A 27,077-nucleotide genomic window follows, 5' to 3' on the forward strand; every position below is an offset into this window, starting at 1 on the left:
GTTCCATATTGTAAAATGTGAGATTTTCTTTTCTTTTTATGATGAGGCAGGTTTAACTGCTATTTAAATACTACAAAAGTACCACAACGCTCAATCCATAGGGAAACTGTGCCTTTAAACAAACCCACAGGGTTTTCTGTAGAGGTTTAATGTCACAACTATACAATCTATGGACCATTTCAGTTTTACATGCGGACGTCCTACATTTGTCTCTTTTATTTCCTTGTAGTTAAGGAATATATATAAAAAGAAAAGGTTACATAAACCAGGAACATAGCATAATATGTCTCCTTTAAATCTTCATTCCCAATTATCGTACAGTACAAGTGCACATAAAATGTACAAGAAGCAAACGTTCATCTATACTCAAAATGTTCTATGCCTTTCATGTTTTAAACTTAAATGTTTATTTTTCATGAGCATCAGTTCTTTGGTCACGTTTGTTGTTCTGTAGTGTGCTCTGTCAATAAACTGACTTAAGGATGGGCTACAAAGGCAAGAGATCAAAGAAAGCATACACTGGTATTATTAAAATGCATTAGCTTATTAACTTAGCAACCATCAAAGATCTACCAAATGCTAAACTTTTTTTTGTTGCTTTTTTTACATTAGCTAAACAAATCTAATTGAAGTGTACTTTACTAGGTATAAAGGCAACTATAGTATTATGTATTATGGGTCTTTGCCATGTCACAGCTGGACAAACAGGTGAAAATAATAAACTGATGATGGGTGGATTCCATTCAGCTCTGCATGCTGGCATGCATAGTTTCGTAAGACACTTGAAGAGAATGGAACCATTGTTCACGTCGTCAGTGAAAGCTGTTCTTCTGACGAGGAGTCAAAAATGTCTGCTGCGAAAAATACCTCCTGTTTCTTTTTATGTCACTCTATATAACTTGTGCTAGCTCTGTGTATTGCATCATAAGCTGGTAGAATTGCAACAGGGTTACATTGAGTGACTGTCACTGAGATGCAATCTAATTACCATTAACATATGGTGTATTACAAAATGTTTAAATTAAGTAAATTCTGCATGACAATTGATTTCATTTAGTTCCATTCATTTATTTCATCTCTCTGTCTCTCTCTGTCTCTCTCTCTCTCTCTCTCTCTCTCTCTCTCTCTCTCTCTCTCTCTCTCTCTCTCTCTCTCTCTCTCTCTCTCTCTCTCTCGCTGTGTGCATGTGTGGAGACATACTTTCAAACACATCTCACTGGTTTCCACCACCATGTATAGCACATTTACATGCATCAGTTGAAGCCAAATCAATTTGTTGCCAAACACTCTGGGAATCAACACATTACATTTTTCCATTTTCTGAAAAAGTGGATACAGTTGAAAGCGGTCTCTTTTGAGAAATACATTTAGCAGGGTCTCTAAGATGTTGCTAAACCCAGTCACAAGTCCTAAAGCTGGCAATAGAGCTTGTAGACTGAACTTCTCCGGCCTTGCCCACCAAGGTTTAGTTCAATCAGCACGATTATTTCTGCTTCCGAGAAATGTTTTTTACAACTAAAACTCTTTTCACAGCATTCTAGACTAAACAATACTTTTGGGAATAGAACTGTAAAAATGCAATTAAAACGGTGTCCTTGTTTCAATGACACATTCTGGTGTTGCCAGCCACAATGTTACTGGTGTGAAGATATTTACTTGCAAATCTTTTATTCCTCAGATGTGCAAAGGAAAAGGAGGCGTGGATGTGTGCTCGGGGCTTCACAAAGAATCCAATAACACCTCTCCTTTTAAATCGGAATGTTTGTGTTTGTATACAAAATTTGATTTATGATGAAGCTTTACAATTCTGATCGGCTCCCACTAGAAATTGTGTATTCTTTTCCTGTGTTAATGTAAGATTAAAGCTGCAACTGCCATCAATCTTGGAGTGAAATAGAGAAGCAAGTAATCAAAACGAGGTCCATAAATCTGAACGTGACAAGCAACAGCATGGGTGTGTGTAACTATTGTATTTCAAGAGCGCTCTCATCAAATACATTATTCAATAACAGAGTAGCTGATAGTTTGAATTCAGAATGCGATATTATATGGGCAAAACAGATGTGTCTGTATGGGATTAGTCCTGAGGTGAACTTGTGCACAGCTGAATGAAGGGAGACCACACTTGTTTCACTCAGCATCAGTACAGATAGAAACAGACAGGACTCATCGCCCTGATGTCTCTTTAGATTTGAAACTGATTGAATTTGACCTGACAGAACTCTATATCAACACCTATTACTAGTCTTCAGACTACCGCTGCTATTTCTCGACAATAACACAAGAACCTTAAAATTCTGTGGTTTGACTTTTATTAAGTTTCCTTCCCAGTTTATTTGATCCATGATGTGAATATTGCATTAATAATTGATACTTAAAACTATTTTTCCTTCAGGGTCCCGACACTCCATGAACACGGTCAAGATTCTAATTAAGAATCAAAGATGTGAAGAGTTATGCCGTGCGATAAACTTGAATTACTGCACACACAGTCCGGCAGCGACACACCATCACAGCCGCCTCAAGTTTCACTAAAAACAAACATTAAAAAAGCTAGGCTCTGTTACCTGTGCTGTGACAGCTGTCTCCGTCTGGGTCGAGCGTCCATCCTGGATAACAGGAGCACTTCACCGTGGTCTTGTACTGCTCACACACTTGGCTGCACTTCAGGTGACTGCTGCAGTAGTCCACCACTTCACATGTCTTGTTACTGGAGTCCAGGTGGAGCCCAGGGGGACAAAAACACACAACCCCTTTTCCTGGAGCGACGGTGCACTGGTGACTGCAGCCGCCTCTGGCTACAAGACACATATCTGGGGTGGAGAAAGGACAAACTTTCTTAGAGAACTGTGCAGACATGGGAGGAGAGCCTGGGATTTGAAAGAGCATTTGAAAAACATTGTGTGTGTGTGTGTGTGTGTGTGTGTGTGTGTGTGTGTGTGTGTGTGTGTGTGTGTGTGTGTGTGTGTGTGTGTGTGTGTGTGTGTGTCATGAATTGTGTGTGTGTTTGCTTTGAAAGGTAGTAGTACTTTAATTTGTATTTTACAGACAGTATTGCCAATTAATGCACCCAATAGTCAATATTTATATTTTTATGTTGGACATTTTGTCAACAAGGATGACATAACTTTGACAAAGAGAAAGATAATGAGGAATGCTTCATCAAGCATATTTTCAAAGGTTTCATCTGGGGCTAAAAGGTATGTATTTCCATCACTTCTTTAAATACACAGAACATTATTTGTTCACTGTTCCTTTTAAAAGTGATAGATAATAGACATTTTTTTACTTTGTGTTTGATTATCTTGGTTTTTATAAGGCACTGCCAGGTCAAGCCGATATGTTGGTGGAAATGAAACTGGTCGAGTGTCTTTTTTTCCCACCTGGAGAGGTTGTTGGAGTATGTGGTCGCAATTGTTAATGGTGGATGTGAGTCCTGTTGAGCTGGTTCAAATCAATCAGGCTCTCAAGGTCTCTCTGAACACATAATTGTCTGTGAGGAGGCAGAAGCCCTCTTTTCAGCTTCGATAACACAGACACTCAAAGGTCCTAAAGGGCCCCCCCCCCGAGGCTTGGTTAGTGACGCTCTAGAAAATGAACCTCCGTGTTTACACTGCTCCCTTTTAGAGATTAGAGGACTGGGGTTATTTACATGAGATCAGTTTCTCCTCTTTTTAGGCTGCTGGACAAACTCTTACATATTTGCCGTCAACAAGAAGCCTAAGTATTATTCATCTTCTGTCCCTTTCTCAGACAATACACCGATTCCTGGCCAGGCTTGAAGCTGCTCTATGTGAAGGAGGCATCAAGGCGCCTCTGGAAGATGTTCCTCACCATCCCATGGCAAAATATCAGATGAAAAATTTAAGTTCGATTTAGCATAAGTCCTGTGACGTCACTCAGCAGGTAACGTGTCCTGAACCTCTTCAATGAAAATTAGAGGATGTTAAAGTGCTTCAACTTTTCCAATTAATTTTTCTGCAACTCTGTAAGGCTGATAAAAAGGGTAAATTGTGAAGAATAAAGCGTTATATTTGAAAAAAGGAGAGGAATGTGATGCAGTTTTGCATTTGCAATGTAAATGTGGTTTTGTTAAGTTGTGACTGTTTTCTCAAAAAAAAAAAAAAAAGAAGAATTGTCAATCAAAGAGCCTCAAAACTCCGTGGGAGCATTGCAACATCCAAAATGCCTAAAAGTCTCTGGGAGTCATTATTTCTGACAGTTTCTGTTGGTCTGTTCACATTAAAGGAATTCTTCATCCAAAATATATCTTTTGAGTATCAAACACTGACCCCCTGTAGGCTTGAAACGTGGCTATAAAAAGCTCCTTGGGAAGAACAGCAGCTATGGTCAGCATGAATTCTGTTGGGAACAACTTTTTCAACTTAAAGTAAGAAAATCAATATTAACTTCTGAAACTTCTGAAAATCATCCTTGGAGGTCAGCAGTTCAGGGAGAAGCAGTATATATATATATATATATATATATATATTGCCAAAGTTGTGACTATTTGGGACAGACTGATCATACAGATGCACCGGATAAGGTTGTTATGTCCATTTCTCTGCTGTGTATCTGGTTACCATTACAGTATTGGAATCTATTGTGACGACACAGCTTCATTGATAAATAACTGACAACTACTATAGAAACTTTTTACTGATCTTTCAAACCCCCGAGGAGTGTTTGGTAATCTGTCCATATATATCCAATCCTAGTTAGTGAAAGGCCAAACACTGGGATGTTCTGTATGGGCTACCTTCCTTCGTCGGCTGCCACTGTGACCCAGACTCAAATTAGAGCTGGAAATAGATTGGTGGATGGTAGCAGCAGGTCCACATTTTTTTTATATTTTTTGGGCTTAGTGGGGAAGAATGTGACTAGCCTGCACAGAGCTCTACTCTCAACCTCATCAAACACCTTTGGGATGCATCGGAACAGCAGGTCAGTGCCCAATCTCGTGGATCTTGTGGAAAGCCTTCCCAGACGAGTAGCAGCTATTATGACAGCATATCAATGTCAATAGTGGTAGAATGAGATTTTCTGCAGTCGAATGTTCTGATTCTCTACTTCATTTCCAGCATCTTGCAGGAGAACAAAAGAAAAAAAAAGACTTGATATGCAGAGACAAAAACCAACATACCGCAGATGGGTCCTTCATCCGAGCGGTCTGCACAGTCCACTTTGCCATTGCAGATCTTATCAGGTGTGAGGCAGAGAGAAGTGTCGTTGGCACAAGGGTACTTGGGTGGCTTACAGACAGCGGACTCACAGGACTCTTCATCCGAGCGGTCCTCGCAGTCGATGTCCCCGTCGCACACCCAGCTCTTTGTGATACACTTGCCTGTAGAGAATGAAATATTGAGTCAGGCAGACTTTAACCTTTTTTTATAACCTAACTAAGAATAAACAAATCCAAGTGTCACTGCAGTTCAGACTATGTAACATCATTTTTAGTTAGTATTGAATAATATGGGCTTCCCAAAAACAGTTCCCCATCTAACAGCTAACATCTAACTAATGCTTTTAGTGCTTGCATTGAAGGTCCACGCTTTTTCTTTCCCCCGGGGGCCTCAGTCAACAACAAACTCTTTCTTTGTTCTGTGCTAATTGTTCAACTTGATGAAATAAATCCAGACAATATCAATATTCCTTACGTTGATACCAACAGTATCATTTTTGGGTATTCCCTCATTGAGGTTAGAAAGAGGTAGTTGGAATCACCGTGGGAGCTGACCTGAGGAAGAAAATAATACATACACCGGGACTTATCATTTTCCATGCCTGCATGTGAAGCCTGGATAGCACCATATTCAAAGTTATATTATTTCCCATCAATGCTTCATCGTAGGGGTTTAGGTTCTAAATGGTTTATGCCAGATCAATGCAAACCGACATGGGAGGCAGAAGCGACAGCGGTGGATTTGTGGATTCAGTGTGCGATCAAGCGTGTCTGTTTGGCTTCAGATCACTTCTCAGCTCCAGTTGTCCGCACAAAAATAGTCAGATGACATTTTTGATTTTGCTCTTCATTTTCTAAATGCTTAATATGATGCCAGTGCAGTTGCATGTGAAAATGAAAGCGCATGTGTTATTCAAGTACACAAGCTTTTCATGCGTAAAATATGGATGACACTTTGGGCACAGAAATGTTCCCTCATAACTGTCATCAAATTGGGAGTGTTTGCGGTAATGCTCATGGACAAGGGAGTTATTCATTTGTCCAACTGAATGAACCAGTCTTGATTCAAGCGACTTCACCTTGAATTACAAGGTAATTTGAGGAGTTTTATAAGTGCATGTATTTGTAGAAAACAAAGCAGAGGACATGAATGTGGCTGAAAAGGGGAAGGGGGAAACAAATCTAATTCAGGAGGTGGGAGGCACAAAAGGGAGGGAGTACTTCTGAGTGTGATTTTTTTGATATAACCATTTCTTATTACTTAAAGTAGGAAATGCATTTTTTATATTATTTCCGAATATAGAGCGCCTCAAACATTTCAAAGTTTTAGTCTTTTATGCAATAGAAAAGCAACTTATAAACAGATTTCCTACAGAGATGGTAACTTTTTTTATTTATGTTCATCCCTTCTCTACACAAGGCTGAAGATTATTTTTAAATAATGTATTAGTAAATGTATGGTCGCTGTGTTTTTTTTTGGTGCATCACAAAGGTTTTCATTCATATGTACTGTTGTCATAGTCTGCATGTTGAAGTTTTTTTTATACTTATATTTACAGGAGCAACTTCTCTAAATACTCTCCTTTTGATAAAAAATCCTTTTCTAATTCATAAAAAGAGAGAGATGGGATTGTCCATTTATGTAAAATCTTAAGCTAGAGAAATATTTACTATTGTAATCTTACTGTCTGTTCAGCTTTTTTTATTTAACTTTTCTTGTTGTTTTTTTACTATCGTAAACAGATTTGTGTGGGTGGCTGAACCAAGTTTTTTCAGTGGTCTTATTGCATTAAACGGTGTTTGTGAATCATCTTGCACATGTTGAAATACATCCATCCCCAAAGGTAGAATGATCGAGAAAAAGCATCCATATCCACAGCATTCAAACTCGGCATAGGTCTAAAATAAGGCTCACATCTTGGTTTTATCTGAGAAGTTGAGAAAGAAAGAAGGAAATACAGCTTGTCCTTTCTTTAATCCATCAGAACTGTTGGCCCCTTTCAGAAACCCCTTTGAATAATACTGGAGAGGGCACTCTGTTCTTCAGAGGAGGACAGGATGAACTGCACCAGTGCACAGGGGTGTGACACTGCAGAATTACAGTGAATAATAATTGTGTGGTCTAACCAACCTTTCACCACGCAGCATTGCCTCCATTCTTGATAATACTGTCAAGGGATGAGCTGAAAGCTGCGGAGCTAAAGACAGAGAGCAACTGAATCTCTCTCTGACCTTCTCTTTTCAGCTGCAGAAAAGAAAGAGGATGCTGGGTTTGGGTACATGGGGAGTTTATACAGGCCTTTTAAATGGTGTGTCCTAATTGGTTGAACAAGTACATGTAAACTTCACTTCACTGCTCCAAAGGGAAGCATGGCTAAGCCTCTCGAGCCTGTCAGAGAGTGAAGCCTTTATGAAAAGGAAGAGAGTCATTTGGCAGCTTAATTTATAACTGATAGACACAAAAAAAAATGTCATGAAACGACTGAGATATTTTCTTCCTCTTCTAAGAGCTGGGCAAAAGACCGGCGTGAAAATGTTGAGGAGATATTGTTCATTAAAGCTTAGTAAGAGTCTTTCAGCTGTGTTCAAACTCCAGAACGCCATGCGTCAGTTAAAAGTGAAACTTAATGATTTTCTATGATGTAACTCACAAAAATAATAGTAATAGTTTGAACTTATATAGCGCTTTTCATAGTACACAAAGACGCTTCACACAATAGACAATGACAGGCGCAACAGAACACAAACGTGAAGACAAGAGCAAACAAAAACAAACAACAGAATATTTAAGATAATAAAGAAATAATGAGAAGTAAACAAAATGAGGACAATCTGTCCATAAAATCCATGCATCTTCACATATGTTCTATACCACAACTCTCAATAGTCAACAATTAAGTCAGCATATTTGGCCTTGTCTCTGTTACTGTGTGTTACTTTCTTTCATGCTCAGATTAGTTCAGCCAGGATGCCATGCGCAGCTAAAACCATAACATCTGTCCCAGACAAATGATGCAAGATGTACTCACTGAACTCAAATGCAAGCTGAATTTAGTTTTCATGCCTTGGGATCCGTTTTATACCACACATCAACCAACATTGTCAAAAAAAAAACACACCACAGCAGTGTTTGCATGTGTAAGACTTCATTTAAAACTTCTGAAAGCTATTTCAGTGCCATGCACTATTTCTTTACTAAAATACGGTGACAATTCACAGAAACAAGCCACTGTCAGCATCTTTTCAGATACAAATAGCTGCTGTTATATATATTTCACTTCTGACCTTGGTGTACTGTTTGGCAGTGTACTATATTCACTACCTGTGTCTTTGCAGGTAAACTTGGCCTTGGGGTCGCACATCCTTTTGGTGCCCTCGCAGTCTTTCTCGTCGCTCCCATCCTCACAGTCCTTGTCTCCGTCACACCTCCAGCGTTCTGGGATGCAGGTTCCATCTGTGACACAGTGAAATTCCTCTCCACTGCACTCGATCACAGATGGCAGCACTGAAACAAAAGTAATTCAATTACTGTTTCACAGCTCTACAGCACATTGTTAGAAGCAAAAGGCACCACATTAAACTAGTATTTCACAAAACATCTTCTACTGTTGAAAAATATTTATTTTTGCAAGCGGAGCACTTGGCAGCAATGGCAGGTCAGTAAGTTCCAAAGAGGGAAGTTATTTCACTTCCAGCATTTGGAATATTAATATTGATTGGGAGGAGCTGAAGATGTTTTGCATTATGAACTACCAAAGTAATTTATGGTGTTATGTCTAGGCAACTGTTCAATGTGAAGACCGATATCTATTTGAAATCTTGCTTGGCGTCCAAGAAGGCAATCACTAGGCAATGGTGCAAAGAGTACTTTACTCCTACTTTAAGACTGTCTGGGCACTGTAAAGGAGATATTAGAAATGGAAAGACTCACATGTACTGAGATTCAATCATTGTAACTTTTGAAGAAATGGGACAATCTGAGCTCTTATGAGACCGTTTACAGACTTACCACTCGAGCCATTGAATAGAGGTAGTGACATCTCGTGTTGTTTAATACTGCCAGTGCTCAGGTTTGATATGTCATTAATAAATAAAAAACAATAAAACTAAAGTTTCAAAAAGAGAAATAATACTTTTTAAAATTTCATTTAAATAAACGTCTATCTGATATCACACAGTGGAGATTGAGCCTACGGCTCACTGATGAAACCCCTTTGCATATGAATTATTAAAGCCTTATGTCAGGTAAAATCACAAGGGCGCTCTCTGGGAAATGAGATCCAAAAACATGCCTGTAATTACCATTTATCACCATAAGTAATACATAGTAATTACAGGCATGTTTAGAGAACAACATGTAGTTATTTTAGATTGTAACTTTAAGGCTTACGCCTGTAAGAAGTGTCTTTCTTGTTTAATGACTCTGGTCATTTTTTCGTTCCCCATCTTGGGTTTATTACACAAAAGGTACGGATAGCACTCCACCATTATGTTGTATGTGTTGCAGGTATTGGAGTCACAGGACACGTCATCTGATGAGAGTTCATTCCCAAACAAACTGGCAGTGTGTGTACATAACATGTTTTGATAATAGATTAATATTCATAAGTCAATTCTGTAGGAACAATATTGTATATTTGAATCATATAAAGATGTTCTAAACTGAATAACACCAGGATAACTACAGTACAATCTAATACACGTAATATATTCTGACGTTTTCAGCTGATCATAATTAACAGCAATATGTATTCATTGTGCATTGAGTATAGATGATTTGGTTGATACTTAAAAATCAAACTCTAAAAAAACATTTCCTGAACAGCTGAGGCAAAGCTAAGACGGATTCAATCCCCCGGGGTAAACGCAGAAGCAGACACGGGGGAGTGGAGAAGCCTGCAGTTCTCATCAGGAAACAGTTTGATGAATAGTCTACACATTCTAGTGACAAGCAAGTGAGCTGTGAGTTTCTAGGAGCTTGCATGAGCTTTCTGTGGTAATTAGATTAAATGATTCAACTCCTGATGGTAAAATTCCCCAGAACAGAGACTAGATAAGATTAGTCACACGTGAGTGTGAAAACAAAGTTATTGGACTCAAGCTGATTAACTGCTAAACTTGTGATTATAACACTAAAATTAAAAGATGATTTGAATTGTAAATACAATAATTATCTTACCAAAACAGATATAAAGACAGGTACACTCTCACAAAGTGGCTCCCAGACAATTTTGCTGCGGGGAAAGATTTTTCAAGAAGTAAACATTACTCACGCGCTGATCCACCTCTGCAGGTTGTGTTCTCGTCACTGAAGTCTCCGCAGTCATTGTCGCCATCACAGGCCCAGTGGTCCGGGATACAGCGCCCACTGGTGCACTGAAACTGTGTGTTGGCGCAGGACCGGATGCAGCCCGCTTCATCGCTGCCATCTCCGCAGTCGTCCTCTGAGCACATGCACAGATAGACAAGTGAATTCACGAACAAGCTTTGAATTCTCTGTTGAGCATCTTCAAAAGCTTCTTCTCCTCACCTGAATCACAATGCCACGTCACACTGATGCATCGGCCGTTGGAACAGCTGAACTGGGTGAGGGGCTCGCAAGTGGGGAAGGCTGTGAAGTTTTGAGTACATATTAAGTACAATGCCAACCAAGGTAAACCAAAACATACACCATGTGATTAATAGTTATATTGTACATGGTAAAGCCGTACACCCCAGCTCATCACTCTGGTTAGCTTCTGCCAATCGGCTTGTAGCTTCGTCACTGCGAGCTAAACACTCAACAAAATCACGACTGTTTGCTGTCCTGGCTCCTCGATGGTAGAAAGAGCTCCCCACTGACATCAGGACAGCAGAAAGTTTCTATATCTTCTGTCGCAAACTAAAAACACATATTTTTTGACTACACCTTGATTAAGGAAGGTAGCGCAGTAGAACTACTTTAGCAGCACTTAAACTCCACTTACTGATACCACTTTGTTTGACTGTATTGAAGAAATTGCACTTTCCTTATTGTACTTATTGTTCTGAGTTTGAACTCACAGTTGAATGCACTTATTGTAAGTCGCTTTGGATAAAAGCGTCAGCTAAATGAAATGTAATGTAATGTTCAATACTGTGGAGAAAAATCTCCAGATTATTACATTTTGATGATTGAATAAGACAATGTGGTAACTTCCGGTAACGGTCACCCCTATTGAAAACAGCTGAGAAATACAGGTTGTTCTCTCTCCACAAACATTAGATTACAGCAGAAGAATATGATTTCTAAATCAGTATAGAGAAATAAAAAAATAAAACAGGATTTAGAGTCTACAGTCTTGTGACTCTGCGAGGCTTTGCTTTCTGTCGCCACAGCGGTGCTTAATGTCTGTACTAAATTTCATGGCAATCCACGTAATAGTTGTTGAGACATTTTCCGTATAGACTAAAAACTACTTTCTGCTACGGGAAAAATCTGAGAGTTATTGAAGTTCATCACCAGGGAACTGTGAACGTCTGTAGCACACTTTGTGCCAAGTAGCTGTGGAGCTATTTCACAGAACAAGACTGTGACCTGCTTGTGACCTTAATGCTAAATCTTTTCAGAGTGGGTGTTATATGTGGCCCTGGACGGAAGAGGAAAATAAAAGTTAAGAATAATCTGAAATTCCTCTTTTGATTAATGCTTTGTACTAAAGGGAGCCTTGCACAGCCATGTTTTATTTACAACAAGTTTGTTTCTGCTTTCTTGATCAATGCCCCCGATCACAAAGCTATGTAAAACATGCTTGGCCCTGAAAAAAAGGGAAAAAAAGAAAAGAAATCATCCCATTATTGGGTTGCACAAAGAGCTGGAACAGTCATGATGGTTGAGTCAACATTGTCTATAAGCAGGGGACATAGACTCTTGAACTATGAACTGAGTGCACATTAGTAGTTCAAGGCAGAGAGGGAAATATAAATGATTCATCTGAAAATGCTCGTCTGGAGGATGTGAATATTATTAATTAAATCTTTGAAATTATAATCACTGTGAACTGACAGACACTTTTGAAAAAATGTTCATCACCACCTACAATTGTACTCCCTATATATAAAAAATCCTCTTGAAAATGAAAGTTAGAGAATGCAAATCCAATGCAGTAGCTGATCCAACATCCTTCACTGCAGTCAGGGAGATTTATTGAACTAAATTGCTCTACGTTACGGCATCAATATCCTCTGCCAGTGCTGCTGCATGTATAGTGTTTTATGTCACAGCTTATATTTTGTGGACTGGCGACATTGTGAGGACTGACATCCGTATTCCCATCAGATACCCTTCTCTTGTAACCAATTTTAAGATACTGTATATACACTACTTTTCAAATATTCTTACAGGATGCCTGAAAACTATATTGACTTCAGTATGAAACGCAAGTCTACATGTGAATTGATTTGTTGGCATCTGCTTCTGCTGCCTGGAATACCTAAGGCACTGTCGAGAAGAAACTCTGTATCTTTATCAGACAAGTGTCTTCTATATTTCCCACAAATGCGTTAGGTCTCACTGACAGCGCATGACTGGTTGGAATTTAACATTCATTAAAAATGAAGCACGGACATCCATAAATAATGAAGGTTTCAAGTAAACACTGTGCCTGGCAAAAAAATGGAACACCGGCATCCATAAATAATGACGGCTTCAAGTGAACAGAGAGCCCAATATGAGACACTGTGTGACAACTACTAAACTACTGACAAACAAAATCCAAATTAGCATCAATCTCTAAAGCGGCCACCACTGAGCTTCAGGTGTTCCAAAACCCACAGTAGTTCCACTGGAGCTAAGTGAGCTGCCAGAGCAGCACAGGAGAGTGCCTACGGAGAAGAGATGCCTGAGGAAGCTCAGACAACGGTGAGGAAGAGAATATGTTTTTTTCTGCACAGCTTGATTATGATTGAATGAAGCCAAGCATGAACTTTAATTACTGCTTACACCCTGGCTGTTTGTGACTGTGTATTGAATCAGCTTAAGACACACAAAGGCAGGCTGAGGCGATATATCACAGTGGCAAACATCTATCACTAGAAAAAGGCTGTTTTAATACAAACAGTGATTAAAGGGGGATCTTAAAACCTTTGCCCCACTGCCCAATCCTTTTAATGTGTGCTGTTAATTCATCCAGTTCAACTTCACAGCTGAAAACATACTTTACAGCCTAAATGCTCTTTTCTGTTGCACATCAAAAGGTTAAATATATCATCAGAGAACTCCGTAGAAGCTCAGACAATCATGGCGTGCCATGTATTTTTCTCATTTATGTTTTCTAAGATTATTTCAGAACAGACTGGCACATTTACTAACTGAAGCTGACAGTTTGTGTAATAGCACTGAGACGGAACTTAAGAAAAGTGAACTTCTGCACAAAAGTATGCAGTTTACTCGGCACCACCCCTCTAAGCTGATGCCATCAGTGAGGGCCTGTCGAGTTCTTGGTCCAGAGAACACGGCATCAATAATTCAAATTTTAAAACTCACTCAACTTAATAGTAATGCATTTAAAAGAGACTAGAAAATACTCAAGGATTCAAAAAAATTACAAGCAGCTGAGAGTAGCATTCAATGTTTGATAAGTTGGCCGTATCAACATCTGTACCAATTCAATGGTCACCCCATCTAAACTGGTGACCCGACTGAAAAGGGCAACCAGCATGCTGCAGCATGTTACAGCCGCGCTGCTCAGTAAAACCCAAATCCTTTGTTTCCACTTCATATGTCAGGACATTTAATATGTGTGTCATGCTCCTCCCACCATATGTGGACCACCAAAACATTTAAGTAAAACGGGAAGGAAATAACATGTGGTCCATTTAATCTCATCAGTTTAGACTACAACTCTTTATTTTTTTTTCGATAGTGTGCTTTTAAGGACATTATGTGAAAGAAATGATTTTATTATAATGCACACATTACATTAAATTATCCTGTGCGAGTGCTGCTCAGCACATATTTTCTGTCTATCTAGAGTTGAAACAGTAAATGTTGACACATTTCTGGCAGTTTCGACTACATCAATCAGTGGTTCTCAACATTTTTTTAGTGATGTACCCCCTGTGAAATATTGTTTCAGCCAAGTAAACCCTGACCAGTGCAAAACCTATTTTTGATTGACAAAAATATGTAATACACACCGTGCCATCAGTGTCTAATTTATTATAGAAAACAAAAACTTATCTTCATGTACTTATATATTTTATTTAATAAAAATTGAATAAAATATAACTATTTTAAAGTATTTTTAAATAGATACAAATGTTTTGTATATATATATATATTTTTTTTTTTTTCCCATTTGAGAACTACTACCATAAATCATAGTCACATTTTATAGAGTTGCTTGTGTAGAATAGAAAGTGAGTTTTGAAATGTCACTGCCTGGTGATGTAATCATTGAGTCACCGGTGTGCATTGACAACCCTATCCGCCCTCAGCGATATCCTATAAGACAGGAGAAATACATTATACTCATTGTAGCTTTAAAAATACCCTGACTAGGCATAACAACTAGTGAACATCCAAAATGGCCTGATTAGTATTCGATTCATTCACAGAGCTGGCCTGAATTACATCTTGACCAAACAGAGCAACACAAATAGCAGTAGCGTTCAAATCCGTGCAGAGTGAAACTTAAATGGCATGTGGTAAATCGCCAAGTGTGACTCACTGCATGATATTTCATCGGACATATCCCCACAATCGTCCTCCCGGTCGCAGCTCCAGGCTCGAGGTATACATCGTCCGTTCTGGCAGGAGAACTGGTCGGTCTGACAGGGCTGGGCTGAGAGAAAAGAACGAAGCCACATAATTCAATCACAAGTGCATAAGTCAATGCAGGATGTGCACAACAACCCTAATGATCACTACATCACCGGGACGTCAATGTCCGCCCAGTGCAAACTTTTTAACACTCAATCACACAGTAGACCAGGGAAGGTATGAAAAGCCATGGGAAATGTGCCGTTACTTGACGGGCTGTCAGATACCTGCTGCTAGGCCATGGATGGCATGCATGGGCAGCAGACAAGGGATGTCTTACTGATGTGGGGTATGCATGTCAATCTGACGATAAGGGAACATTCCTCATCCCCTGCCTAATGGTCATAGAGTAGATTGATCCTCTAAGGATAAAAAGCTTCAGAGAAGCACCATTGAGGACATGGGAGGGATGTGATATACTGTAAGTGTTCCTGACATACAGTTGTCTCTCATAGGTGCTACAACTCTTTGATACTGGAGAGTGCTCTCACACATTGAAATCGATTGCACTGTACCAACGCCACTCGAGAGCCGCGAGGCATTGTGATGATAACGGCCTTGACACCCTCAGACCCCCTATGGTCAGGAATTTAATGAATAAAGCACAATCAAAAGACATTGGAGAAAAATGTTTACTACCTTACTGTATATAGATGAAAGAGTTGTTTGAACTTTGAATATCACAGTCTACATTTGCTTTATGGAAATCAGTTACGAAAGTTCAACAGTCGATCCTGGAGCCACAATATGTTGTTCTGATACCACCAATTCATAAAATTACACTTCAGCGTTCATCCATGGAATAAGTGATGAACAGTGCAAATAGATAGAAAATATGACAGATCTTGCCGAAATGCTGAAATAAAAAACTATTTTCTTTTATATGCATGTGCTAAATATATACAATTGTAAAATCATGGCACTACAGCAGAAGCTACACTGACTAAGACAAACATACAAGTAGTACACTACACACCTGAGCATGTGGTGTTTGTCTCATCCTCACTGTTGCCACAGTCATTCGTTCCATCACAAAGCCATCGTTTGGGAATACAGCGATTGTTGCCACATTTGAACTGATCAACAGGACAGGTGTGATTATCTGCAAAGAGCAAAATCAGTCAGTCAGTGACCTTGCAACTCACACATTCAATGTACTATAATTTAATCAAAAAGCCAAACAAGGGCATCAAGGAAAACATGACATTCTCCATTCTCCATAGCTACAGCCAAGGTAGCAGAAAAGTGGTGTTTCTCTCCATATTCAGCTTTATCCATTCACCAGCCCTGATTTCTCTTAGTCCTACTGGGGGAAACTACTGCATGTTCACATAGAATTAATGAAATCCCATTAAGAAGCTGTGAATACAGTCTCCAGCTAAACTAATCTTGCACTGAGAGACCAACAAGCCATGTAAGGAACCATAAAAGGGAAGGGTATTTGAGAGGAGAATCTCACTAATGTTTCTCCTTGGTGGTTTGTCCTTTAATTGGAAGTAATGACGTCCCCATAACATTTTTACAGTGGTCTTAACTATATTTGTAATGCTGCTTTATTGCCTTGATTTTAGTTTTATTTAAAGCCACTTTCACATAATAACTTCACTGGTACTAGCAACCAAGCTCCTTATTATTATTTTCAATCATGTCATTTAACTTTAATTACACATTTCAGCATCCAAGTGAATTAAGCCTCACCCCCCATACATCTAATTAAATCTGAGCAAATGTATATGTGTAGATATTGCAACATAATGAATTACCTTTCATTTTGAGAATACCTGGTTTTTGGTAATGCCAAATGCTGTAAGAGTGTGCTACCCTAGGATCAGTGTTTCAGTCAAAGGACCTTAGTTACCATTTGGCGTTTGGTCACAGGCAACATTTCCACCAACTGAACTAAATTTCGATTCTGTCCCAGCATTAAATAAGAGGCTGTGTGAGGCTCAGACTGATCAGAATGCAATGGAGCATTTGCAATTACTCATTCAAAACACAACATTCATCAATCTTCAAGTTCATTTTTGGCCTGATGAATTCTCTGGAAGACTCCATTCTCGCTAAAACCAACGAAGTTAGTTGATTGTAAAAGTACATGATATTCCAGGAGACAAAATAATAGATTTTTTCAATTCTAATAATTCTGGCAGAGGTTTGGATAATGGTGTTTTGCCTCAAGAAACAGAAAAAAAGAACCAATATCCTTGTGTCATGGTGTTTTATGCTGAAACAAAATTGCTTCACCAAGAGCGAAAGGGGACACAGCATTGTGGGGGAGGAACACTATTCACCCTTACTTCCGTGACATTTAAAAACATAGAAGTGGACAGCAGGAGAGAATCAGCCTTAAAAAAAGGCCTGTGCTTTTCTAGCTTAGTGCATGGTTGTGCATGTAAGTGTAGCAACATGTTTCGTGCAATGCGATTGTGTTTTTGCATGTAGCGCCTGCAGCGCAGACAGATTTTAACATCCTCACAGCAGCTGTGGCTCTCCTCATCGCTCCCATCCAGACAGTCATCATCTCCATCACACTTCCACAGGGCCCGTATGCAGCGTTGATTGTGGCACTGGAACTCATCGTTTTTACATCTCTGCGGCGCCGAACCACCGCCGGATGTTTCTGGGAAAAATAGTTGCGAGTCAAAAATCAACCAGGGACTTCCTATGAAGTATGTGTTTAGGGGTAATTATAAGCGTCCCTTTATAATAGCGCATAAAACATGTTAATAATGTATCATAACCCCATGCGTAACAACTGGGAGGGCTTACATTTATGGAAAACCCACTGGGATGATTTCCCATCTGTATTTATGATTTTATTAGCTGATTTGCATGTGAAAAGATAAGGTTAGTATTTGATCTTTGTCCCATAGGATGAAGCCATGATTACAGTATACTGGCACAGAATGATCTTAGGCCTCTCGCTCTGTCTGATTCATTATGTCCTCATACCTGCACAGGTGACATTGTTCTTCTCCAGAAGCTGGTTGTCAGCGCAGGCACATACTCTGCCTCCTGGGATGGCAAGGCAGAGGGTACTGCAGCCCCCATAATTCACACTGCATGCGTTGTCACCTGGAGAAATGGATCCCAAATAAGGTGTCTTTCTCATTTAAAGTTCCATTTTCTAAAGCCTGCCTAAAGTGCCACAGATTTCTGTTGTTGTTTTGTTTACTTTACCTTTGTACGGTGAACAGCAAAGGTTCAGTTGTCACTTCAAACCTCGCAGAAATAAATCATTTCATTGATACAAAACTTGTCTCCTGTCTTTGAGAGGCGTGTGAGGCATATGCCACGTGATCTATACCCACATGGCGAGTAAAATATTTGAAATGCTGTAGGTGAGGGACATTTGACATTTTTATCTTTCTTAGAGGAATAATTTGTCTCTCTGGACAAAGAGGGAAAAAATACTGTCACATATAAAGTTAAGTCATAAGACACCTTTGTCACTTTCATTTAACACACAGCCAAAGGCAGTGCCTGAGCCAATGAGATAAAGCTTTTGGTTTTGTAAGAGCCAATCACTAATACTCAGAAGACTGGGCAGCCAATTAATCTATTCAGTCACATGAACAATGGAGAAATGTCCAGCGGAAATTCTCTGTATGAAGTGAACTAAGCTGTGCATGCAGAATCCCACCATTCATCTGTATTATATCTTTGATATTGCACTTTCCTGCTTCCAAGCCATAGATTTAAAGTTCTTGACTAAAACTCATGTATCTAACCACTTCACTGGAATGTAAAAATGCATGTACCTCTACATTTAGAGCAATGTCATCGACCTCTCCTGATTGTGGAGTGGGTGTCTGGGTTTTTGCATGCCTACTATAGGATAGCAGAAGACATGCGTTCCATGCCCATATCAAACTCCTCTTGTATCTTTTTTTCAGCTTTCTAACAGCATGAATCCGTCATCATTTGTTACAGAATTGAGCAGATTCCTTCAAGCCAAGGTCATAGAGAAGAGCCCCTGGGGGTGTTAAAGTCACTGTCACTGTTGTTCAAAACACATGTTTACACCATGAAACAATATGCCTATCGTTTGACAATAATAGACATACTTGTGAAATATCAAGTGTGTATTTCGCTTAAAGTGCAGTCCATTCATAGAGTGTGTATATGGTATACAAATGCTTGGACACACAGCACAGAGTGGTTCTATTTTAAGTGCCAAACTTTCTCTGTAAGGGAAGCTGTGGTTCAGCGGCACCGGATGAGGAGTAAATGAAAGTAAAGCAGCCAACCTTGCTGACTCGGTGCATCATAGACACGTAAGCCAAATAGCGGTGGTCTCTCACTCCGCAGCAGAGTGACATCGCCGGTGGTCAAGTCCAGCTGGAACACCGAGGCGTTCATGTATTCCGTCCAAAAGATAAAATTACGATAATGAGAGATCCCGAACGGATGGTTCAGCTCTTTTCCATTGTACACCACCTGGAATATGAAGCAAACATGCATTGTAATCAAGAGATTAGGAGGGCGAAGGAAAGATGCCATCAGCGACAAAATAATAATCTCAAACAAGGTTTGAGCTGTTTGAATATGGGCTGAGAAATGATTTAATGACAGTATACGATGAATGTGATTCAATGTATTTGCACAAATGTATTCACACACCGCTGTCTGCTTATAATAATGTTTGCTAGAATATTGGCATTGATTAAATACCATTTGCAAATAATTGATTAGCTTAATATGTCATTCCACTACCTACAGTCGAATGGAGGAGTGAGCAACGCAGTGCTGTCTGTTTAGTAGTTATTTTATTTTTATATATATATATATAATTAGAATCATTAAACGACTGTGTGATCATTACACATTGACACTCACCATTCGCCCAGTCCCGTTGAGATGGATCTTCTCGATGTGATCGTAGTAGGCGTCACACCAGTACATGGTGCCGGTGCTGTGGTCCAGAGTCAGACCATTGGGCCACAGCATGTTGGAGGTGACGAAAATGCGGCGGTTGGATCCGTCCATCCAGGCTTTCTCTATCCGCCCTATGCTGTCATTGACCTCATCCTCTTCCCAGTCCGTCCAGTACATCCAGCTATCATACAAATGGATACACACAATTATTGCACCGATAAACTGATATACAGTAATAACGCAGCGCTTTAGTTCAGGCTAGATCTATAAGTCATTCCCAGATCCAGCCTCACACTGATCACATTCCCTATTCAGTCTAAGGCAGTTCATTTCAGCTGTCTCCTCATTCATCCCTGCCCTTACTCCTTGTCATGCTGATGTTGGATGGTAGTGCCTGTTGCACCCTTCATCAGCTTGCTCCTGCTTTGATTCCTTATCAATCAGCATACACATGACAGCATGTTTCTGTAGGCTTCTCTCAGAATGATGTATGCGGTATCTCAGTGAAATGTGCCTTGTGGGTTTTGTTCTGTACACCCATGGGAAGGCATGGCTGTGCTCCCTGGTGAGTCTGACACATGCTGCTTTGATTCATGCAGTGAGCACTACAGAGAACACAACCGGTACTGTCAAATACAACTTAATAACCATTTGTTCAGAAAACCAATTTCATGACAAGAGAGTTCCCACTGAAATGGAAATAAACTGGAATCCAGATTTCCCATATGTAAAACCAAGTAATCAAACATTTCTGGCAGTCAAAGGAGAGTGCATCGTAGCTTAAGAAATTATTCAGACTTATCAAGTTAAAGTGCTGCTTGACTGCACATCAAAGCAAAGTTAGAAGTCTCATAGTCCCGCCCACACCCCACAAAGAAACAACATTTTTTCAATGTATCCTGTTGTATGCAGAGACTGCAACTCTCAGTAGGCCTGTGGTATCTGAAACGGGATTGGGTCAACGATTTGACATGATCTGTTCTCTAGTAACCATGCCCAGGGGATTTTCTCTGTTTGAGTGTTGCTGACTGAGCCATGTGACCCCCTGTTTCTCATCAATGATAGAGGGTTGGCTAAGGGCAGATGAAACAGAATGGGATATGGAGGTAAATGAAGACTCTCTGTCTTGATGTCATCTTTACGATCTCCTGAATTATTTAGCAATGCTCCAGACTCACAAGCAGACACACACACACACACACACACACACACACACACACACACACACACACACACACACACAACTATGTGCACAGAAACATGCATTGAAACAATGTCAAATAGACTGATGGACACACCATGCACTTTTATTGTCATGAAAATAAGAATGTAAATACATTTTTACATTATTCTTAATGTGTCAACTGAATACTTTTTTAATACATTTATTCATGTTTGTAGAGCTGCAATAATTAGTAAATTATTCAATTTGTGGATCAGAACATTATTAAAAGTTATTTTCAAGAATAAATGACAAAACCTAAAAAGGTCATAGCTTCTCAAATGGAAATATTTTCTGGTTTTCTTACTCCTCTGTGACAGAAATCCAAACACATTTTGGTTTAGGAATGTGAATTGGATGACACAAGATGTTTAAAGACTGACCTTGAGCTGTGGGTACCTGAGAGGCAATTTTTCAGAATCTTCCAGATTTGCCAAACCATTTTCAATTGACCAATATAAACAAATCTCTAGATTTAACGCTAATAAAGATAATCGTTGCAGCCCTATTTTCATCAAATGCAATCTTCTATTATATGTTACAGAGTGTATACATGTCTTGTACATGTTACGTGAATACATGTATGAGATTCCTAATGTCACAAGGATAGAGAGGTATATGACACTGTTAAGTTGACACTAGGAGTCCTTATCTTGTCAACACACACTGGAGGCGGCAAACAGAGCAGAAAATAAGGGAGCGAGAATGCAGTGGAGAAATCAGTTGGAGAGGTGCATCCATTTTACCTGAAGAGACTCTTTCAGCAGAGCAGATAGAGATCAAAGGACTGTCGGGTTTAGGCTGAACGCTCCCTCGGAGGCCCAAAACTAGCTTTTCTAATCATTTGTGCTGTCAGCGGGAGGGTCGGAGCAAAAGTTATTAATCCTTCTACAAAAATAAAATGACATAATATTCTCCACCTTGAACACTGCTGCTACGCCATATCTGTCAGGGCGGAAATTCTGACACAAGACCAGCATGCTATTTTCTCATTAGTCTTCCAAGTGTATGGCTGTGTTCTCACCAGAGTTGTTTCTATTGGATTTCTCCTTTACACTAGATGAAGGTATAGATTTTAAGTTTTAAAATCAATGTGTTTTATTTCCTTCCAAATACACGCTGTACCACTGTGAGATGTGATATGTATTTGGATGTTTGAATCTGTGTCATTGGTACGAGATGTAAAAGGTAAATAGTACACTTAGTAGTTATTGTGGACTTGCACAGTTAGGTCGGGACAATTGTTAGAGAAAAGAGGGACACAAATCAAAACCAAGTATGAATAAGTTTTGGCTTTCGGTTTGGTGTATTTACCTACAGCAGTGAAATGGCTGTGTATGGCAAAATGTTTGGAACAACCCCCTCGAGGCTTGAAAACTAATCTCTGACTGCTATGGATTTGGTTTGTGTTAATACGATTTAAGCCTTAAAGTGTTAATCCTTAAGATCCTTAAGACGCTCAATGAATTTGAGCTTTGCAGCATCTCCTCAATATGTTAAATACCATCTCTGCTGGTGATGTCTCCATATATATACATATATATATATATATATGTATATATATATATATATATATATATATATATATATATATATATATATATATATATATATATATATATATATATATGCACAGGAATCCAAAAGAGATGATCAATGAAGACCAAGGAAGTACATGAAATAAAATTGGTTCATTGGTTAACGAGCTGGTAGAGGCAACAACATGAGCTATCGTTTTCTTTCACCTAAAAAATGTAACACAGCCCTACACTCATTAGAACGGCAGATGTTCTCTCAGTTTAATATGCTGGTTTACATTTACATTTTTTTTTTCAAAGACACATGACGTGATCCTCAGTCCAAGCAGATGTCTGCTAAAAGAGATGATCGCCAGGATTAACATTTGAGGCAAAGTGATATTTATATCTACAAAAAGGCACAGGAAGAAGATGTAAGAAGTAGCTCAAAACTGATTTGTGTTTGCCTCTTCAGATCCAGTAAAAAAAAAAAATCCAAAACTTCCAATAGGTAAGTAAAAAAGATTAAGGAGCTAAGAAACAAACAAACACAAGAACTGCCACTGCAATTTTTGTTTTGTTTTCTTACTTTCAGCTGTCACCGGCACATACATGGTCCAGTTTTTCAAACTTGACCACACCAGAACTAACAAACTATCCAGAATCAACGCTAAATCACTTTCACATCCAACTCACCCTGAAAATAGTCTTCAAGCTGGCTGCTGGTATAAGCAATATTAACACATTCTCACCGCAATGCATCAAATAGTGCAGCTTGGTCAGTGCTCTTAAGCTTCAAACTAACATGCTTTATATCAGTTTTCCTTTCCAATTCACATGCACCATGGATGTGTGTACATTTCCCTTAAAAAACACAACATTTTCATTTTCAGGCCTTTTGGTCCACATTTGCTTTTTTTCAGGTAAACATCTTTTTTTATTATTATTTTTTTTGTATTTAACTCGAGCAGTGTAAGAGTTGGCTTGTTGGAGCATTGACACACTGTTAAACTGACGGGAACAATATATTTGGACTGAAGGGCGCGGCAGTGGCAGGACAGTGCTCGGGAGCGGATGTTGAGCTCTGCACTGCTGGTGCCCCCTCGGGCCTCGCTGCCCCAACACTCCTAGCCGGACCTGTGGCAAAGCCCTCACCCCTTGTTGCTCTGACAGGCTTCTCGTGACACATTAGGCACACATGGTTCCCTCTAGAGCCCGCAGTGATAGTTTAAAAAAAGACATTGTCAGACATTTTTTTCCCACTGCCTAATTTTTGTTGAACACAAGAAAGTAGAGATAAGTAGCCATTTAGTGACAAAGCCATTTTTCCTCCAGCCCTCTCAAATTGTTCAGAGCCACCAGCCACCACTGACCTTTTTAACTAACTACTGGCTATTGGATTGTTTTCTCTTTCATACAACACAATTCCGTGCATGTTTAGTTCTTTTGCTGACCTGTTCAGAGGGTCGACCACGATGGCCCGGGGATGTGACATATTCCCTTCCAACAGAGTCTTCCTGGTCAGTGAGGCTCTCTCCAGTCTGGCAACACTGATTGTCTTCCTGTAGCCATCGTTGGTCCAATACAAGTTACTCCCAATCCAGTCCACCGAGATTCCTTCAACATTGTCAAGTTCTACAACAGAATCAGCAGCAATTAATTCAACACAGTCACCAAATATGTGTTTTCATGCTGTACTTTGATTGGACTTCTTAAAACATGTTTAAACTGTTTGATGAGGTACAATGAGGAGTTAAACACTTTGAGTAGGTTTGTGGTTTGAGTAGATTAAGAGTATGTGTCATGGCTCCAACCTTACATTAATGCCAGGAAAGTAATTTTAAACAGTGAATAATGTCAGTTTAATTAATTCTATAAAAATGCTGCAGTAAGTATTAAAAATGAATTCAGACCTACCATCTTTGAGTATCGTCTCTCTGCTGTTTCCGTCTATTTTTTGTCTCCCAATGAGGAAACTGGTGGTGTCAGCAAAGTAGATGTGACCTGTTTCTGCGTAGTAGTCAATTGCTCGAGGGTTGACCAGGTCCTCGATTGGCACGATGTGCTCATCGCTGGACTTGATATTCATATCCAGGCCTCGGATGACCCCGGGACGCCCCTTACCATAGAACAGGAAGAGATCGTTTTTGGGCTCTGCAAGGCAAAAAAGGACGGACCCATTTTTACTGTTATTGTCAATTAATTGGTCTAATTCATCAGTGCTGATCCCAGCATTAAACCCTCTTACTGGCCACATTGTTCTTATATGTCCGCTAGAGCGAGGGCCATCTATTCACATTAATGGAGGCAGTAATCAGTGCCAATGACTTTACTCTGCCCCTTCAATCATGCTCCTGCTACAAAGCTGCCATGGCAGTAGGACAGGGAAAAAGGCTTGAGCAAACAGACAATGGCAATACTTACCTTGGCTGAGAACACAGCTTTTGATCTAAAATAACATGGTGTCTGTGTAGAAAGGCAAACAGAAAGGCCTAGAAAGCTGAGGCAGCTCCTCTGCGGCCCGACTGCCGCTCAGGGGGCTGTATGTTCTCGAACCCTTTGGGATCCACTGAAGAGAGGGAAATGGAGGAGGGCTTCCAGTGAGAGAAGCAGACCTCGCCTCGCTCTCAGCCCCTACCCAGGAGACTGGGATGCTGGGGGTGAGGACCACACATGCCTCACTTCAATTTATCATTTTGTGAGCGAGAGACCAACTACCCAGGAGACAATTAAGCATTGCAGGAGACCCAGATATCAAACCCCACGGTGACTGCTGTATGAAGAAGCACTACCATTTAGCACCGAATCTCATTATGCTTAGGGAGACGGAAAGCGCAAGCACGAGAAAGATAGCTGGTGTCATCAGAACATCTATGAGGAGGGAATAAATCAAATGTGTCACGGCAAGTCTCCCAATGCTTCGTTACCCCGATCGAACAGTGGTGGCCCCTCAGATTGTGTCATCAATTTGATCTTCTGCTTTTATTGTCAAGTTCACAATGTCCAGCAATTGATCAGAGCAGCCAACAAATGCAGCAAAACTTAAATCCTCATTATGGCAATAATCAATCAGGCTCGAGATAGGTCGATATTGGGATGTCACTTTCAAATGGGTGCATGTCCACCAGCGGTCGTCTTTATCACTGTCAGTCTGTGGCTAAGGCATGTGTGGGACGCCCTGAGCTCTAATATGACACATGACCTTTACAGACACATGTCAATATCAGAAAGAGCACTGATGCGAAACGTTTTCTTTCAGGCATAAGTCAATATTTGTGTTCATAAATAACAGGGAGCACTGCCAATGAAGAATGTACATTTTTAAGAGTACTAAAATACAGAATGACACACTTATTTAAATCCAAGGCAAAATATATACTGACTTTTACAGGACTGTCCATCGGAGCCAAGGCTGTAGCCGGTACGACAGCGGCAGGTTCTGGACTTGTAGCTGCCACTTAGAAGACAGATATGGGAACATCCACCCGGTTTTCCGTATGAAGCTATTTCACATGCTTGACTCCTGACTGTGGACATGATAATGAAGGACAGAGAAATCATTACAAGGCAATGAAGCATCCTCTTTCTGTACTTACGCAGACTCCAGCTTCTGAGTCACAAAATGGGGAAGACTGACACACACACTCGCGCAAGTTAACCTCTCTCTCTCTCTCTCTCTCTCTCTCTCTCTCTCTCTCTCTCTCTCTCTCTCTATATATATATATATATATATATATATATATATATATATATATATATATAGATAGATAGATAGATAGATAGATAGATAGATAGATATATAGATAGATAGATATAGATATAAAAAGAAAATCCTTTACCTTTCGGCTGAGCGAGTTTGTGGTAAACACGGAGTCCTCTAGTATTCCCCAGGCTGGCCAGTGTCCGGCTATCCTCTGTGATGTTGAACCTGTGGATCCGTAGCAGCTCCACAGGGTAACTCCCTTTGGAGGGGTCGGATTGGGTAGCATAAAGGTAGTCCTCAAACACAGCTAATGCATAAATGTATGACACCTGCAAAACAAGGAGATCCATGGTGTTTGTTTTGTGTTTTTAACATCATAAAGCCTGAAGCTAAAAATAAGTAAAATCACAAGAGAAAACAACAACAATATATTTTTATTGATTTCATCACGTGGCCAGCACGAGGGTGGTGGGTTAGGGCTGTCTGTACATTTGGCAGCCGAATCAAAAAGATGGACTCCCTTGGGACGCTGGCTGTGACACCTCAGCCTCCATGCTACATTTAGCAGACTGACACCAACGCAAAGTGCCATGCCTGGATAAGCCGTGTTCACAGGAAGTACACCAAAGCTCCCTAGGTCACACCTTTACTTCATGGGCATGAGAAACATGTGTCAGAATGAATACAAATATATATAAACAAACCACTCAAAGTGTTTCTCTCGATGTAATTTGGCCATGGCACTCTACTTTTAAAGCAATTTCACACAGACACCCTACATAAATGGGTGTACC

At 39.9% G+C, this 27,077-nt stretch overlaps 1 protein-coding gene across 2 annotated transcripts in view; it reads right to left on the bottom strand.

Moving 5' to 3' along the window:
- Nucleotides 1–27,077, bottom strand: part of lrp1bb (low density lipoprotein receptor-related protein 1Bb) — a 225,958-nt gene that overhangs the window by 89,999 nt on the left and 108,882 nt on the right. For both annotated transcript variants that reach the window (XM_068571847.1, XM_068571846.1), the window contains exons 8-22: nt 26,420–26,612; nt 25,964–26,107; nt 24,498–24,734; nt 24,035–24,215; nt 19,803–20,022; nt 19,214–19,403; nt 17,916–18,038; nt 17,440–17,583; nt 15,940–16,065; nt 14,872–14,985; nt 10,713–10,793; nt 10,456–10,626; nt 8,505–8,687; nt 5,144–5,344; nt 2,568–2,813 (exon numbers count right to left, since the gene is read on the bottom strand). In XM_068571847.1, the coding sequence (XP_068427948.1) occupies nt 2,568–2,813; nt 5,144–5,344; nt 8,505–8,687; nt 10,456–10,626; nt 10,713–10,793; nt 14,872–14,985; nt 15,940–16,065; nt 17,440–17,583; nt 17,916–18,038; nt 19,214–19,403; nt 19,803–20,022; nt 24,035–24,215; nt 24,498–24,734; nt 25,964–26,107; nt 26,420–26,612 (2,554 nt within the window). The remainder of the gene's footprint in view (nt 1–2,567; nt 2,814–5,143; nt 5,345–8,504; nt 8,688–10,455; nt 10,627–10,712; nt 10,794–14,871; nt 14,986–15,939; nt 16,066–17,439; nt 17,584–17,915; nt 18,039–19,213; nt 19,404–19,802; nt 20,023–24,034; nt 24,216–24,497; nt 24,735–25,963; nt 26,108–26,419; nt 26,613–27,077) is intronic.

This window comes from Clinocottus analis, unplaced genomic scaffold (genome assembly GCF_023055335.1).
Source record: "Clinocottus analis isolate CAN_PGR_092001 unplaced genomic scaffold, fCliAna1.0.p SCAF_12, whole genome shotgun sequence".
Lineage (NCBI taxonomy): Eukaryota > Metazoa > Chordata > Actinopteri > Perciformes > Cottidae > Clinocottus > Clinocottus analis.